Source organism: Schistocerca cancellata, chromosome 6 (assembly GCF_023864275.1).
Source record: "Schistocerca cancellata isolate TAMUIC-IGC-003103 chromosome 6, iqSchCanc2.1, whole genome shotgun sequence".
NCBI classification, from domain to species: domain Eukaryota; kingdom Metazoa; phylum Arthropoda; class Insecta; order Orthoptera; family Acrididae; genus Schistocerca; species Schistocerca cancellata.
Genome location: NC_064631.1, coordinates 478,699,891 through 478,719,100, shown reverse-complemented (window position 1 = coordinate 478,719,100; position 19,210 = coordinate 478,699,891). Strand labels below are relative to the sequence as shown.

Sequence of the window (19,210 nt, the reverse complement as noted above, 5' to 3'; positions counted from 1 at the left end):
ACATTAACTAACGCTCTATGGGGTGAATTTTCCACCGTGTACAAACTTCAAGGATTGATAGATGGGAGGATACGGAACAAAAAAGTTCAAATGAACTTACCTCCGAAAATGTATGGTTTCCATGCTAGAGACCATTTATATAATTATACATTGTTACAGACACTGCTGTCCGATACGCGCTGCACCATGCAGCCACAATTACGGGTTGAGATCCAATGAAAGAGGAGGGCATGCAGCTTGACCCTCTCGTCCGATCCATGAACCAGGGAAGACACGACTGAGATGCGTCCGGACGTCAACGGCGAAGTGGGCGGAGCGCCATTATGTAGCAGCCACATAACCCTTCGAATCATGAATGGCACTTCTTCCCACGGGGGAGACAAAGTCACCTGCAAGAAACGGCGATAGTTACGGCCCGTTTAGGTGACGTGGAAGGAAGACTGGTCCCAAAATACAGTCGCCAATTATCCCGGCCCACAGATTTCGGTTGCACCGATGTCGATCATGTGCCGTCACCATACCACGGGGGATTTTGCATACTACAGCATACTATCCCACAGACGACTGTTATGAAAGTTCAAGATACCATTCCGCGTTAATCTGCGAATAGGATGGATGACACAAATTCTGGAATCATGATTATCCGGTGAAGAAGTAAGTGACAAAAATGCTCCCGATGTAGAACGTCTGTTGCAAGTAATCCCTGTACACGCTGTAAGTGATACGGGTAGTAACAATTTTCATGGAAAATGTTCCACACGGTCGTCTGAGTTACCGTGTACCGGCGAGCCAACTGCCTGGTACTGACACGGCGGTCGCCTTCCACAGTGATCTACATCTACATCTACATGATTACTCTGCAATTCACACTTAAGTGCATGGCAGAGGGTTCATCGAACGATTTTCATACTACTTCTCCACCATTACACTCTCGAATGGCGCGTGGGAAAAAGGAGCACCTAAATCTTTCCGTTCGAGACATGATTTCTGTTATTTTATTATGATGATCATTTCTCCCTACGTACGTAGGTGTCAACAAAATATTTTCGCATTCGGAAGAGAAAGTTGGCGATGGCATTTCGTAACCAGATCTCGCCGCAAAGAAAACCACCTTTGTTTCAGTGACTGTCACCCCAACTCGCATATCATATCAGTGACACTCTCAACCCTACTGCGCGATAACAAGAAACGAGCTGCCCTCCTTTGCACCTTTTCGATGTCCTCCATCAATCCTACCTGGTAAGGATCCCATACCGCGCAGCAATATTCCAGCAGAGGACGGACAAGAGAAATGTAGACTGTGTCTGTAGTGGGTTTGTCGCATCTTCTAAGTGTTCTGACAACAAAGTGCAGTCTTTGTTTCGCCTTCCCCACAATATTATGATATGTGGTCTTTCCAATTTAAGTTGCTCGTAATTGTAATTCCTAGGTATTTAGTCGAATTGACAACCCTTAGATTTGTGCGATTTTTCGCATGCCCAAAATTTATCGGATTTCTTTTAGTACCCATGTGGATGACCACGCACTTTTCTTTGTTTAGTGCCAATTGCCACTTTTTGCACCATACAGAAATCCTCTCTAGATCATTTTGTAATTGGAATTGATCGTCTGATGATTTTACTAGACGGTAAACTACAGCGTCATCTGCAAACAATCTAAGGGAACAGCAGAGGGCCTATGACACCACCTTGCGGAACGCCAGATATCACTTTTGTTCTACTCGATAATTTACCGTCTATCACTACATACTGTCACCTCTCTGGGAGGAAATCACGAATCCAGTCGCACAACTGAGACGACATTCCATGTGCACGCATGTTACTTAATAGTCGCTTGTGAGGAATGGTATAAAAATCCTTTTGAAAATCTAGGAATGTGGAATCAATCTGAGGTCCCCTGTCGGCAGCACTCATTACATCATGGGAATAAAGAGGAAGCTGTGTTGCACAAGAACGATATTTTCTGAATCCGTGTTAGTTATGTATCAGTAAGTCATATTCTTCAAGATGATTCATAATGTTAGAGTACTGTATATGCTCCAAAATCCTACTGCAAATTGAGGTCAGTGATATGGGTATGTAATTCAACTGGTTACTCCCATTTCCTTTCTTGAGTATTGGCGTGATCTGTGCTACTTTCCAGTCTTTAGGAACAGACCTTTCGTCAAGTGAGCGGTTGTATATGACTGTTATAAAAGGCGCTATTGTGTCTGTATACTCTGGACCGGAAGATTTGCCTTTCTGTTAATCACATTTTGCTCCAAGTCTGCTGTCTGAACACTTCGGATACGTCCTTCATGATTTCTGTTTACTGAAATGACTCTGTCTCAGACGAACGGCGAAACACTGTTGCAAACATTGAATGCTGTCGTTGTTGTCGGCGGGGATAGGTCTGCTGACACAATGTTGGTGCCCGTCGCCAATTGCCTTTCCATAAGAAAACAGCATGTCTTCAAGCTCTTGATTCGAATACGGAATCATTGTGTACAACGCTGTATCACATCCACTACAAGGTGAATCAGCAAGAGAAGAGAATCGGACGCAACATTACCAATGACTGCGGCAGAAAAGGGCGATAGGGCATGATGAATGAGGAACAGTACTATACTCTAGGAGGAAACCACGCATAGCGTAATAGTGGCTGCGTGGTACAGCGTATATTACATTGCAGTCTCGGTAAGATAGTATGATTCTTCTTCTTCTTCTAGCATGGAAACCATGCATTTCCAGACACAAGTTCATTAGACCTTGTTCGTTCTGTATCCTCTCATGGAACAACTCCTTGAGTTTGTAAATGATGGGAAAAATCCTCCTGCATATAGTTTCTAGATGTCAGATTCTAGTATAGTCGCTATTGACTTGGGCAATACAAAATTATCATACTACTGTCATACAGTCAAGATAGAAATGAAATGAAACTAAAGATACATTCTTTTTATCGATTTATTTAAAGTTAAATTACAAATTTTCTGTATAAACAATATAACTTATTCTGTATAAAAAGTAAATAAGCTCGTTTCACTTTCTGAGTACATATCCCACGAGATACGCTGTACAATTGAGAAGCGGTGGTAATTTTTCACTACAGGAGAGGAGAAAACTGAAAGCACTTTTTTAAATGAAGAATAGAGTTCACTACAAAATAATAGTGATGTAGAAGAACAGAGTCGCTAAATGGCTTGTTTCAGCGGGTACTAGACATGGAAAGCATATAGGAGTGGCTATTGTAAACGTCTCTTGTGGAATGTGTCCTCTGAAACTCCTCTAGGACGTGTGGTCAGTGGCCGGGCTGTTCCGCTTTGTACTGTGCTGTGGTGGGGTCCCCTCAGTAGTGGTACCCGCCACTGCCGCTGCCGCTTCCGGCGCCACCAGCGCCGCCTCTGCCGTATCCGTAGCCGCCGGCTCCGCCAGCCGAGTAGGCGGTGAGTCCGGTTTCCTGGTACTCAATAGTAGGCCTGTATCCGCCCTCGTCGGCCTCGTAGGAGACGATCTGCTTGCGGCCATCGGGCAGCAGCACGCGGTACTGGCCCTGGGCGCTCTCGTACTGGCGGGCCTCCTCGTGGCCGAAGTCGGTCAGCGTGGCGCCGTCCTGCACTGAGTAGCTGAACTGGTAGTTGGCCGGCTCCTGCAAAGACAGCCGGCGTGACTGCGGTACCCCACAGAACGGTTTGTGCAACACATCTACGACTGTCTGCGAAATTTGTGATCACTGATGAATCGTACAGGAATCTTGTAGGGGCTTTTTCGTTCACGCTGGAATTTGGTACTATTAAACACAGATACGAATCCATATGGATTTACTGACTGTACTTCTTCTGAGGGAAGCGGAGCGATGAAGATGAAACGGTTGCTCTCGGTCGTACAGCAACAGCCAGCGCTGCGAGTTCTGACGTATACCTGTAGATGGCAATGGCATCGTTTCCACGGTGGCAGTTGAGTTTTATTTACCACAGTTCAGTCAAGTACCACGAAATATTTATGAATTATACTCAGAAGCCTACCTCGTAAATCAGTCTACGTAGTAGCAAAAATATATCAGAATTCCGGCTTTAGTACCTGCGATTTGCCCAAACGTACAGAGAGAAGCGATAAGGGGACTTAAGTTACTTATTGGACCAAACTAGAGGGCTTAGTGACTAACTCTTAGACTGGCATTTCCGTTCCCATCCTCGTCCACTCAAGGCTTATCTTTCTAATAAGTGAATTTTTGGTTTTTGTATTATCATATTTAAAGCTATTACCCTGTAATATAGTTGTTACTGGACTGCATAATTTATATTAATGAAGTACTTTAAACAGTCCACATCATCTTCTAGATATGGTTAATTCAGCTATGCTCGTGCAAAGAGGAGTGTGGTATTTTCAAAATGATCAGAAATACATTCCAGCTCACTTTTATCTTACATACGTTCCGTCAGATAAACCAGTACGGGCTACAACAGCTTTTCTTAGAACCTGTCTGAAGACGCACGCGTAGAATCTCTTCATAGAGAGGATGTCAATGCGTCATTTCTCGACTTCGAGCAACGGGCTCAGCCATGATATCGATGAACTAACCGCACTGTACTTATCCTGGACCGAACTACAAGCCTCACAGACAAAGAGGACGGTTGCTGGAGTCGTTGGAGACGTGAGGTTCCAGAGAAATATACACTGCTGCATCTCCTTACATTTCTCTGGTTCTGCGAGACATGCTTATTTACTTAAGAACATGAAAAGAACACTCAAAATTTAACATTCTGGATTGAAGACACTCCGATAAAGACATTAAGTGAGAATACAGCTAATGAGGTATTACCCTGCAAAGCGGGGCGCCATGATAACTGGAAGGAGTAAAAACATTCTTGCAGTTGATGTGTATAAATTATAGGTGTTAGAGTGTTATTAAGAAACCACTATCATTTTCCATCTCCTGTCCTACTCCTGCAGAGTAGTCCGTGGAGGAATGAACGTCTGTTCATAATCCGGTATTTGATAGTCACATGAGATAAATGTAGGACGAAATAATATTTTAACTATCCTTGTAATTTCTTCTCTTCGCGTTTTAGCTGTAAGCACAGCACCTTTTTTTTAGCGTATTCTACTGCTGCTGACCTCATGCCTCTTCACCGCTCTCGCGTTAACAAAGTGAACTTATGACGAAACGCGCAATTACTTCCAGTATTTTCTCTATCAATCATCGTAAAATCTCATATTTTTGAGCGATAATTAAGGTTTCTCCGGAAATGAATCACTGAATTTTAGAATTGTTCTACTGAATTTCAATACGGCATGTGTTATCCCCAATGTCATCTCTGCTCTCTCCAACCGCATACCCTCTAGTTTTTAAAGACTTTCATTGTTTCCTATGGTTAATCGCTAATGGTGTAATGAAACAAATGAATGTTTGTCTTATATTTTTCTCGAATAGACCATGTTGTAGTTGTTTCTACTGAATGCACTAAATCCCCACAAGCCGTTTAAATACACAGTGAATGGTAACAGTACTATGGAACTTCCTTGTGGTAGATACTGAAGTAATTCATTTTCTCTAAGCAATGTATTTGGTGAGATAATTGTACATGGCAGTTAAAGACCACATGCCGAAACGGGATTATAACAAATATCCGTACCATTCGAGTCAAAGTCTGGCATACAATTCCAACTCGTCTCTTGCTTTTATTTTTTAAATTGGCTTTCTGGACGTGTGCATCTAGCCATCTCAACAGTGGTAGATACGGCAGTGTGTTTCGACGATTCAGAACATCCATTAGGGCCAAGCAATACCCTGCTACGAAATTAATGAACAGCCTAAGACTTGTCATGTGAATCCATGCAGACGATTTCCGTTTCAGTTATGATGGTACGAAAATAGGTGCCACACAATATCCAGTCCCTAAACGTAGAAAATTTCCAATGTGGCCGGGAATTGAACTCGGGCCTCTTCGGGTTAGAATCTTCCGCGCCGACCAAGCAGCTACCTATATGGGCCACTGAATTACCTGAAAACGTTATTTAGTGTCATTATCGCTAACTGTACTTACTCGATAATTCCAGACAGTAGTGAAGATAAAAGCAATTTCACGTTCTTCTTTGGCACAAATATATCGATTCCTTTCACTTTTTTACAGACAAACGAGCAAACTCCGTGACACTGTATCAACACTACACATAGTCGTTGGCAGAACACGGGGCTAAACGATGGTTAACACTCTAACATAGTCCCACTGTGGAACTGGTCTTGATTAACGTTAAGTGGCCTTACGAAGGGCAGTTAACTTCTCCAGAACTATAGTGTTGGCATTCACAGAAAATCAATGACTAGTACTCACAATAGCTCACTGGGAAGCCGGCCGCGGTGGCCGAGCGGTTCTAGGTGCTTCAGTCCGGAACCGCGCAACTACTACGGTCGCAGGTTCGAATCCTGCCTCGGGCATGGATGTGTAGGATATCTTTAGGTTAGTTAGGCTTAAGTAGTTCTAAGTTCTAGGGGACTGATGACCTCAGATGTTAAGCGCCATAGTGCTGAGAGCCATTTTGAACTTCTCCAGCAACTGTTCAAAATTCTGACTGGACTCTCACTTGTAGATACATTAGCCAAGACTCTCTACGTTCAACTGACATGCGATAAGGCAGAAGCTGCACTTGCTACCAGTTACTTACAGACAGTGCGTCTTCCTGGGCTCCGCCGCGGCCGTAACCCGCAGCTCCCGGGACACCGTACTGCGTGGAGATGCCGCGGCCGGCAGCTCCCAGGCCACCGAAGCCGCCGGCAGCGCCAGGGGCGCCGTACTGGGTGGACAGGGCGCCAGCGCCTCCAGCCAGGAGTCCGCCTGCCGCGGACGGAGCGCCGTACTGCGTCGAGATTCCCCTAGCTCCAGCTCCAGCTCCAGCCAAACCGCCACCGAACCCAGAGGCACCGCCCAGAGCTGAGGGAGCGCCGTACTGCGTGGAGATACCGCGTGCTCCAGAGAGCGCACCCACCCCAACGCCTCTGCCGCCGGTCAGTCCACCGAAAGCTGACGGAGCTCCGTACTGGCTGGAGATGCCGCCAGTGCGTCCGAAGGCGCCGCCAGCTCTGGAGATGCCTCCGAGTCCACCGAGGCCACCAGCTCTAGAGATGCCTCCGAGTCCACCGAGGCCACCAGCTCGAGAGATGCCTCCGAGTCCACCGAAGCCTCCTGCGGCCGACGGGACGCCGTACTGCGTGGAGACACCGCCTACCCTTCCGAAACCAGCAGAAGCAGCCGGCGCTCCGTACTGCGTGGACAGTCCGCCGACGCCTCCGAAACGTCCCCCGGCCCCACCAGCGCCTGCAAAACGGTACACGTCAGCCACTTCCTGAACCAATCTTCTGCACCAGCTGAAATGAAATGTCGAGTGGTGAGGGCCTCCCGGCAGGTAGACCTGATCGCCTAGTGCAAGTCTTTCGAGGTGACGCCACTTCGCCGACTTGCGCGTCGATGGGGACGTAATGTAAATGATGAAGACAACACAAACACCCAGTCCCTGAGCAGAGAAAATCTCCAACCAAGCCGGAAATCGAACCCGCGCCCACCGGCATGACAAGCTAGCGCACTAAGCATCGTAGTTATTATTATTTATTAATCTACGTCCGAACAGGCCACGAAAGGCCCAACGGTACCCACCGACCGCTGTGTCATCCTTAGCCGATAGGCGTCACTGGATGAAGATAAGTAGAGACAGGTGGTCAGCACACAGCTCTCCCGCTCGTTGTGAGTTTCTTGGCCGGAGCTGCTACTTCTCACTCAAGTAACTCCTCAACTGGCCTCAAAAGGGCTGAATGCACCCCGCTTGCCAACATCGCTGGACAGGCCTGACCGGTCAGCCATCGAAGGGCTAGCCAAGCCAGGCAGCGCTTAACTTCGGTGATCAGATGAGAGCCGGTGGCAATGCCGTTGGCACATTATTGTTTATTGCTATTTATTTGTATATTATTGACAATTACAGCCTATCATACGACAGGCAAAACTGGACCACAATAAAACGATACCACAATAAAGGCCTCAACGAATCACCCAACTACTAATACTACTATTAGAACTACATAATCTATTCTCCTTTTGTTCCTTTACCTTGGTTTATTTAATCTCCTGTTCATCTTTGACCACGAGCCACGAAGTAATTTCCACAGTATATTTGCAGACAATGTTCACTGCACATGTAAATACCGTAGTCAAGTTCTACGGCTGGAAAACATTTATGCTACCTGCCTTGCACACATTTCGATGATTTTTAATTTATTTTACATATGTTTGACTTTGCGTCAGTCATTGGCGGCGATCTGAAGGTTACGTTAGTCCTGAAAAAATAAGTTTGTCAAGATCGCTAGGATTTCTTTTTATGACTATTACCGGTTTCGACAGATATACGCTGTCATCGTCGAACTAGATCTTGACGATGACTTCACTTAACACAGTCTAATTGTAGCCAAGATTGTAGTGCCTGATAATGGATTAAGGCTAAATCATGATACGTGAATATATCATTCAAACATCATTCATCTGTCTTTTGAGTTTGTGTATATACTGTACGAATCATACGAGTCATCACCGGTCAGATTAAGATATCACATTTTTAGTGTATCGTTGTCATTACGGAGAAATTCATATGTTCTCCTGCCTGTGCCTGAAGTGCTCCACTCATTTTACCACAGCTGCAAATGCGCGAGTTTTTATTTACTTTTTCGTATTTGCCTCGGTTCCAGGTACAGTTCGAACTTCCATTTCATTGCCTTTCTTTAACCAATTAAATTCTTCCCTTTGCCTAATTTCCAAGTCCAATGGACATATTGCTGGACTTACTAACAGGGTATCAATCGAGGAAATGCAGTAGGCGCCCGTTAATCTCAGCACCACTCTTCGTTAACGTACTGCAATTCCTTTCTACGACTTGAGCATCTTTCGGACGGGATGTCTGAAGCGAGATTAGAATCTGACGTCTTGTTGACAGCGAGGAATAGTTGGCCGAGAATTCACAAGAATGTCAGTCGTGATCTATTCAGTCATTGACAGAAACTGTGGGAAACGTGAACAGTGTCAGAATTCGAAACCCTCCCCTTAATAAAAATCAGTGGAGCGTCTGAATCTCTCGGCCGTATCTCTTGCACAGAACATTACACGGATAAAATTGTGGAAACGTTTCTGAATAAAAAAGGGCTATCATGGTGCGCTATTAACTGATCCAGAAGGAAGTAAAGTTCATGGACTGATGATACAGAGGAATCGTCCGAAAGATTGTGGACGAGTGAAGTGACAAACGATGAAAATCGGCGCTGTGAAATAGGTCGCGTTAGACCTCACCCACTCGTCGCAGTGTCCGTAAAGCAACTTACCGAAGGCGCCTCCCATGGCCGGGGCTCCGTAGCGTGCGGAGGGCGACGGCGGCAGGTACTGCCGGTCCACTGGGGCCTCAGCCACCGCAGCCGACACGACGGCGGCCAGCACCATGAACACGGTCTGCAACGGAAAAGTGAGCGCATCTTAGCAACAGCTGCTTACCAGGCTCCCCCTGCTCACAACTGACCAGACAACGGTGAACAATTTTTACTGGTGTTTCATCCCTTCTATCCCGTATGGATGAGGGTTGGGCTGTCACAGATATAATACTCCGCTCTTCAGCTAGGAGCATTTATAAAGAGATGACAAGGATGACAGAAAAATTAAAATATGAGGCCCGTTTACCTTGTAAGGTAAAAAGATTAATGACGGTCAGCTAAAAGGATGAAAAATATATACAATTTAAAAACGGAGTTGTGATGAGGTGATATGAAAAAACGCTGGAGCACTGCAGTTTCACTCAACATCTGAAGGACCTGCACTGGGTGAAAATGTATTCTTAGATGAGAGAATGTGTTCTACAGGGGTTGGGAGCAGCGAGTAAGGAGATAGGGGTTTGTTAGGTGGAGAAACTATGGAGATGGCAAGTAGGTGGTGAACCAGGTAGTGGGGATACAGAAGGTAGAAAGGACAGAAGGTCAGGAGGAGTAATGGAGTGTAGGGAGACTAGTAGTACAAGAAGAAAGGGATAGAGTGGGAGTAGAGGGAAGTAGAGAGGAACCCTGATATGGAATGGGATAGGTGGAGAAGGTTTAAGGCAGATAGAAGGGATAAATTTTGGGGCTGATCTCATTGTCTGGGAGAGTGAGTTGATTTAAGTTGCTGTTGAGACAGGATATGGAATGTGTGTAGATGTAGGCTTGGAGGGTTGTGTTTGTGAAGGCGCGGCAGCATACCAAGGTTGGTGATCAAAGGCGAGACAATGTGGTTATCAGAATCTCGTTTATGGATAGTATAGGAGATGGGGAGTTATGCAGTGTTGTTGAGGAGGGACGGAAATTTTCTAAGATGGTAGAGGATCCATATGGGAAAAAGTAAACGGATGTGGAAAGCGTGGTGGAGTAAATGGCGTAAGGTGAAACATGTAGTTCCATCATTTTGGAAGTGAAGGACCAACAACTTTGATTTCATAATTATTTATTTAAATTTCTGTCACAGTTGCGTGTATTTTATACTGGTAGACAGTGTTGATCGTAGCCATTCATTTTCAAGCCAGACCTGCATTAAAAGTTCTTATGAAAGGAAAATTCCACCGATACACAGTCATATAGGTGACCTTATTACATGTGTGATATCTTCAACAAGTTAAATTGCGCTGAATGCTTGTACGACAAACAAATTTACAGGAAATCAACAAGTGTTGCTAATTTTCTGCCTATCCAACACATGGAAGGAATATAGCGACACCTATTGTCTTTCGGTAATCTTGTTTGTGGTTCAGTGCAGTTTCGTATGTTGAGTGTATAGCTCATGTAATATGAACACTCTGTATCCCTTGCATGGCTTAGCTTTCTTGTGTGAACATTACATTTTGCTCTGATAAGTACTTTTAGTACATATCAGGTATGTTCGAAACTTCTCACCAATAGAAATTATACGCAACTATGAAAGAAGTTTCAGTAAAGAAAAGCTGTGATACTTCCTTTGGAAACTACTCGTCGCTACGGGGAAAATTCGCTGGTGAAACACGGTATATTTGTTTTTTGGGTTATCAGCTTTCTCGAATAATTGCTTCAGGAAGGTTCTGCGCGTCAGATTTGTATTCAGTCATCATCAAGAGAAGCACTGCCTTCCGATGCACAAAGCTGTCATCATACGTCCCGTAAGAAACTAGTTTTAAAAACGCTGATAGACGATGTTAAAACTTTCTACATCTACATCTACATCTATACTTCGCAAGCCACCCAATGGTGTGTGGCGGAGGGCACTTTACGTGCCACTTCATTACCTCCCTTTTCTGTTCCAGTCGCGTATGGTTCGCGGGAAGAACGATTGTCTGAAAGCCTCCTTGCGCGCTCTAATCTCTCTAATTTTACATTCGTGATCTCCTCGGGAGGTATAAGTAGGGGGAAGCAATATATTCGATACCTCATTCAGAAACGCACCCTCTCGAAACCTGGCGGGCAAGCTACACCGCGATGCAGAGCACCTGTCTTGCAGAGTCTGCCACTTGAGTTTGCTAAACATCTCCGTAGCGCTATCACGGTTACCAAGTAACCCAGTGACGAAACGCGCTGCTCTTCTTTGGATCTTCTCTATCTCCTCTGTCAACCCGATCTGGTACGGATTCCACATTGATGAGCAATACTCAAGTATAGGTCGAACGAGTGTTTTGTAGGCCACCTCGTTTGTTGATGGACTACATTTTCTAAGGACTCTCCCAATGAATCTCAGCCTGGTACCCGCCTTACCAACAAATAATTTTATATGATCATTCCACTTCAAATAGTTCCGCACGCACACTCCCAGATATTTTACTGATGTATCTGCTACCAGTGTTTGTTCCGCTATCATATAATCATACAATAAAGGATCCTTCCTTCTATGTATTCGCAATACATTACATTTGTCTATGTTAAGGGTCAGTTGCCACTCCCTGCACCAAGTGCCTATCCGCTGCAGATCTTCCTGCATTTCGCTACAATTTTCTAATGCTGCAACTTCTCTGTATACTACAGCATCATCCGCGAAAAGCCGCATGGAACTTCCGACACTATCTACTAGGTCATTTATATATAGTGTGAAAAGCAATGGTCCCATAACACTCCTCTGTGGCACGCCAGAGGTCACTTTAACGTCTGTAGACGTCTCTCCATTGATAACAACATGCTGTGTTCTATTTTCTAAAAACTCTTCAATCCAGCCACACAGCTGGTCTGATATTCCGTAGGCTCTTACTTTGTTTATCAGGCGACAGTGTGGAACTGTATCGAACGCCTTCCGGAAGTCAAGGAAAATAGCATCTACCTGGGAGCCTGTAGCTAATATTTTCTGGGTCTCATGAACAAATAAAGCGAGTTGGGTCTCACACGATCGCTGTTTCCGGAATCCATGTTGATTCCTACAAAGTAGATTCTGGGTTTCCAAAAGCGACATGATACGCGAGCAGAAAACATGTTCTAAAATTCTACAACAGAACGACGTCAGAGATATAGGTCTATAGTTTTGCGCATCTGCTCGACGACCCTCCTTGAAGACTGGAACTACCTGTGCTCTTTTCCAATCATTTGGAACCTTCCGTTCCTCTAGAGACTTGCGGTACACGGTTGTTAGAAGGGGGGCAAGTTCTTTCGCGTACTCTGTGTAGAATCGAATTGGTATCCCGTCAGGTCCAGTGGACTTTCATCTGTTGAGTGATTCCAGTTGCTTTTCTATTCCTTGGACACTTATTTCGATGTCAGCCGTTTTCCCGTTTGTGCGAGGATTTATAGAAGGAACTGCAGTACGGTCTTCCCCTGTGAAACATCTTTGGAAAAAGGTGTTTAGTATTTCACCTTTACGCGTGTCATCCTCTGTTTCAATGCCATCATCATTCCGGAGTGTCAGAATATGCTTTTTCGAGCCACTTACTGATTTAACGTAAGACCAGAACTTCCTAGGATTTTCTGTCAAGTCGGTACATAGAATTTTACTTTCGAATTCACTGAACGCTTCACGCATAGCCCTCCTTACGCTATCTTTGACATCGTTTAGCTTCTGTTTGTCTGAGAGGTTTTGGCTGCGTTTACACTTGGAGTGAAGCTCTCTTTGCTTTCGTAGTAGTTTCCTAAATTTGTTGTTGAACCACGGTGGGTTTTTCCCGTCCCTCACAGTTTTACTCGGCACGTACCTGTCTAAAACGCATTTTACGATTGCCTTGAACTTTTTTCATAAACACGGAACATTGTCAGTATCGGAACAGAAATTTTCGTTTTGATCTGTTAGGTAGTCTGAAAACTGCCTTCGATTACTCTTGCTAAACAGATAAACCTTCCTCCCTTTTTTTATACTTCTATTAACTTCCATATTCAGGGATGCTGCAACGGCCTTATGATCACTGATTCCCTGTTCTGCACTTAGAGAGTCGAAAAGTTCGGGTCTGTTTGTTATCAGTAGGTCCAAGATGTTATCTCCACTAGTTGGCTCTCTGTTAAATTGCTCAAGGTAATTTTCGGATAGTGCACTCAATATAATGTCACTCGATGCTCTGTCCCAACCACCCGTCCTAAACATCTGAGTGTCCCAGTCTATATCTGGTAAATTGAAATCTCCACCTAAGACTATAACATGCTGAGAAAAATTATGTGAAAATTTATGTGAAAATTAACCTAGCTCGGTTGTTGAGTGTAACCTCCACCCATAATAATTCACAGGAACTATCCACTTCTACTTCACTACAGAATAAACTACTACTAACAGCGACAAACACGCCACCACCGGTTGCATGCAATCTATCCTTTCTAAACACCATGTGTGCCTTTGTAAAAATTTCGGCAGAATTTATCTCTGGCTTCAGCCAGCTTTCTGTACCTATAACGATTTCAGCTTCGGTGCTTTCTATCAGCGCTTGAAGTTCCGGTACTTTACTAATGCAGCTTCGACAATTTACAATGTCTTTCGCCCCCTGCCACACCTCTAGACGACCTCCCACTCTACCACAGGTGAGGGATCAGCCTCAATGTGGGCAGTATCCAGGGCAGCCACAGTCGTAGTCCGATCTGGGGATGCGTGGGACGAGCTGGCCGTCCCCGACAAACCCCCATCCGGACCCCCACAGTGACGCCCATTGGCAACAGCCTCAAGCTGTGTGACCGAAGCCAACACTGCCTGAAGCTGGGAGCGAAGGGATGCCAACTCAGCCTGCATCCGAACACAGCAGTTGCAGTCCCTATCCATGCTAAAAACTGTTGAGCAAAGAACGTGTGAACTAATCTACATAGAGCACAAACAATTCGACACAAAATTTAAACGGTTATTAAAATACAAGATTGCCTAGTAAATGCAGTAATGCTGCTACTTGCGCACTGCTGACACACTGCTCGGCGGCGGAAGGAGACTACGCGATTTTACACTATTCAGGTACTAAAACGCGATGCTACAACTCTCAAATACTATAATACGCCCGAAATTTATGAATTGAACAATGCAAATACCAAAAACACGAAAAGAAATTAAGGATTAAACTATGTAACAAATAAGTGAGGTAAGAGTATACGACTTGCTGCTGCAGCTGCTTATCCAACGGCGGCAGGGAGCACACTGGCTGTGACCAACCGACCCTGGCCGTTCAAAACAAAAACAGGAACCTGGATTCCGAGATCAGGTATCTAAAAAACACTTTCCGTAAGAAGAGCTATAGCGACCAATTTGTTAAGTTAGTCATTTATAGCAAACGAAACCTCAATAATTCTCAGTCACGTGAAGGTGGTTAGTTCATAGCATGTCTTCCTTTCTACAACAAATCAAATGAGCACGGTCCTGGGCAGACGCGGCATTCAAACAATTTGCCGATCACTCAAGAGAAATAAACAGATGTTTCACACAGTAAAAGATAGCCTTTGTGTCTGCGCTTCTTATGAATGTGATACCAGTTATACTGGTCACTTGACACGAACAATATAGAACGCTACACAGAGTACCTGCATCATACTACGTAACGCAATTTCGACAAATCTGTTGCTGTCGAACACAAGCTCACAACACGATTGTGTCTGATGAAACGGAACTATTACCCCATGCATCTGCCTACTTGGATCCTGTCACCAAGGAATCCGTTGAGATCACAATGATAACAACGGCGAGACATTGGCTTACAGCCTTAATGGTGCTTGGGAACGGAAAAGGCAACAGGGAAATCAGCTAATCCAGCCGTCAACCAAACCCACCATAGCTTCCAATGATTTCCAGTCATAGCCATCGACTTAATATCTGGTATCATATGGAAGTTCTGTGACTTCGAGATGTCTCCGTAACACACTTAGGCCAACTAAATAAAGTTCCCAACGTCCAACAGAAGTCTCATGATGACAGCGACGGAGGAACTCATCAAAAGCTCGAGGCTAAATATAAACTGACGTGGCACGAACACCGTCAAGCATTTATTGGGCGGACATCATATGACAAAATTGCTTTTTTTGTCTTACATTTTACTATACATCCGCGTAGAAGGATTTAAGCTAGCGAGCATCTTCAACAAATCTTCAATTTCAAAATTTGATGGTACGCTACTAGTACGGTTGATACATCAAAAATAGTTCAGTGGAACACCTTAAGCGACGGACGAGGAAAGACTGAAAGCTATAAGGATACGTGGGTAATACTGCGGCCTTTGAACAGCAACGTTCCCTGTTAATAAAACTGAATGATCAATATAACTTGTACTTTTTTGTGTTGTCAGTTAACGGTACATTGACAAGCTTTTGGCAGATGAAGATATTTTCGTGGTATTGTGTTTCTACATTACTTAACATTTTCCCGATTGACTTTGTAATCAGGAATTTCTTTTATACATATATTTGATATGCGTAATATGTTTCTGTGTTATCACTGCTGTATATGTAGCAGCGATGCATGAGCTGCCAGATTCATTTTCAGGCATGTGCGCTATGCGGAAGGATTACAAGACATTTTGAATGAAAAGTGCAGTTTACTGGGCACATACAGTGGGCCAAGATCAGACGAAAGAAAGATGAAATATATGTGTAAACACTGACAGAGGAGAATCACGAATGAGAGTAGCGAGGAACTCTCCATTAAATACGGGGACCACGTAGTAGTAGAAGTAATTGTGCGACATTGGAAGCAAGGAGGTCAGAAGAACATGAGAAGCGGACTAGCAAAGGCAAAGAGGATATTCCTGCCCGAAACAAATCTACTATTATCACATAAGGCCTTTAAGCTGCAGAAGAAATTTCTGAGAATGTACATCTGGAGCAGAGCACCTTACGTAAATGAACTACAGACAATGGGAAAACCCGCACAGAAGAGGATCAAAGGTATTGAGATTTGGTGTAGAAAAAAAAGCTGAAAATGATACAGACTAATAACAAATGAGGAGATTCTCCGCACATTGGTGAGTAAAACGGGCTGGGTGATGGGGCCTGTTTTGAGACATCACTGCGATTGAACTAGAGGGAACCTTAAAGAAGGAACCGTAAAGAGGGAACCGTAATACGCTAAAAACTGTAGCGGCAGATGGAGATTCGAATAAAAGATTTAACCGTGGACGTTAAGTGTAAGATTTAAGCTTAGATGAATAAACTGGCACTGGAGACGAACCCGCTACGGGCCGCATCAAACCAGTCAGGAGACTCGTGACTCTAGAAATAAACAGTTCAAATAAAACACAAGCGTGTATCAAATTAGGTGTACCGCTGTGGACAGAGTAACAGTTATGTCGATAAAGGGTGTCCCGATAGCTGGCACGAATAATTCTAATGCGAAACCCATCTCGCATTTGATTTGGCAAATAGCGTCAGCTGATCCTGTAACGTCCCGTTCCTGCGAGAAAACTACCCGTATCGAAGAACAAAGACCTATACTCGGGAATCCGTAGGCAGGTAACCGGCACTCAGACATTGCAAATCCCAGCAGATTGCTGGATGCTTACCTTCATGATGAGCTCAGAGAGGTGTAAACGCCGAGAGGATGGAAGTGGATGTGATGATTCTGCCGGCTGCGGACGGCGTATTTATACTGGCCGGTGGCCCCACTCGTGGCGTGGTGGTCTTTTTGCGTTGATTGCGCGCGTTCCAGTTGCACCAGTTGTGAGGGACGGACGCGCGCCGATGATGGGCAGCCTGCATTGCGCCAGACACTTTCACGGCGAGCGCGGCGGAGCCACACCTCCGCGCGGCTTGCCTTCGCCCTCGCCGCGGACCACTCCGAGTGGCTCTTCGCAACCCCGAGGTCACCTCGCCGCCTAATACGGCGCGCTGCTCCCGGCAACTTTACGACCGTTTCGTCCGTGTCGCTGTTGCGGCTACTGTGTGCTCACGAAATAGAGGAGGCCCACTAGCCCCGACAAAGTAGCCAAAAATGGTTCAAAAGGCTCTGAGCACTATGGTACTTAACGTCTGAGGTCATCAGTCCCCTAGAACTTAGCACTACTTGAACCTAACTAACCTAAGGACATCACATACATTCATGCCCGAGGCAGTATTCGAACCTGCGACCGTAGCAGTCTCGCGGTTCCGGACTGAAGCGTCTAGAACCGCTCGGTCACAGCGGCCGGCTGAAGCCATCAGATCGTGTGAAGGGGTAGTAATGAAGTTTTAATCATCACTTCTACAAAAGAAGGTGTAGCTTAACTTTTTGTTAATAAGTTTCCTTGAATTCACGTCCATGGTCACAAACTTTTTTTTATAACAGGATACCGGTTTCGGTCTTTAATGACCATCATCAGATCTGCAGCAAAAATGGGATAAACACTCGCAAACCGTCTACAGCGTAAGAACAATTGATAGACCATAATGAAAACTAGAACTGACAAAATTTACATTTGTGCGCTTTAAATACGAAGAGGCATACCTGTTTCATAAAAACGAAGTCCTCATATACTGCAGCCATAGTGGTATAGTCAAATGTTAAATACGGAATCAGCACCAGCATCGTCAAATACACTACTGGCCATTCAAATTCCTACACCACGAAGATGACGTGCTACAGACGCGAAATTTAACCGACAGGAAGAAGATGCTGTGATATGCAAACGATTAGCTTTTCAGAGCATTCACTTAGGTTGGCGACGGTGGCGCCACTTACAATGTGCTGACATGAGGAAAGTTTACAACCGATTTCTTATACACAAACAGTAGTTAACCGTCGTCGCCTGCTGAAACGTTGTTGTGATGCCTCGTGTAAGGAGGAGAAATGCGTACGATCACGTTTCAGACTTTGATAAAGGTCGGATTGTAGCCTATAGCGATTGCGGTTTATCGTATCGCGACATTGCTGCTCCCGTTGGTCGAGATCCAATGACTGTTAGCAGGATATGGAATCGGTGGGTTCAGGAGGGTAATATGGAACGCCGTGCTGGATCCCAACGGCCTCGTATCACTTGCACTCGAGATGACAGGCATCTTATCCGCATGGCTGTAACGGATCGTGCAGCCACGTCTCGATTCCTGAGTCAACAGATGGTGGCGTTTGCAAGACAACAACCATCTGCACGAATATTTCGACAACGTTTGCAGCAGCATCGGCTATCAACTCGGAGACCATGGCTGCGGTTACCCTTGACGCTGCATCACAGACGGGAGCGCCTGTGATGGTGTACTCAACGACTAACCTGGGTGCACGAATGGCAAAACGTCGTTTTTTCGGATGAATCCAAGTTCTGTTTACAGCATCTTAATGGTCGCATACGTGTTTGGCGACATCGCGGTGCACGCACATTGGAAGCGTGTACTCTTCATCGCCATACTGGCGTATCACCCGGTGTGATGATATGGGGTGCCATTGGTTACACGTCTCGGTCACCTCTTGTTCGCACTGACGGCACTTTGAACAGTGGACGTTACATTTCAGATGTGTTACGATCCGTGGTTGTACCCTTCATTCGATCCCTGCGAAACCCTACATTTCAGCAGGATAATGCACGACCGCATGTTGCAGGTCCTGTACGGGCCTTTCTTGATACAAAAAATGTTCGACTGCTGCCCTGGCCAGCACATTCTCCAGATCTCTGACGAACTGAAAACGTCTGGTCAATGGTGGCCGAGCAACTGGCTCGTCACAATACGCCAGTCACTACTGTTGGTGAACTGTGGTATCTTGTTGAAGCTGCATGGGCAGCTGTACCTGTACACGCCATCCAAGCTGTGTTTGGCTCAATGCCCAGGCATACCAGGGCCGTTATTACGGCCAGAGGTGATTGTTCTGGGTACTGATTTA

At 45.2% G+C, this 19,210-nt stretch overlaps 1 protein-coding gene across 1 annotated transcript; it reads right to left on the bottom strand.

Annotated features, from left to right (window-relative positions):
- Positions 1-2,928: 2,928 nt before the first annotated feature.
- Positions 2,929-17,065, bottom strand: LOC126191514 (pro-resilin-like). The gene is made up of 4 exons (XM_049932411.1): positions 16,926-17,065; positions 9,334-9,457; positions 6,642-7,291; positions 2,929-3,624 (listed from the first exon to the last, which is right to left on the bottom strand). Exons 1-4 carry the CDS (start codon positions 16,929-16,931, stop codon positions 3,325-3,327), a joined length of 1,080 nt encoding a protein of 359 aa, XP_049788368.1. The 5' UTR covers positions 16,932-17,065; the 3' UTR covers positions 2,929-3,324.
- Between the last annotated feature and the right edge of the window lie 2,145 nt (positions 17,066-19,210).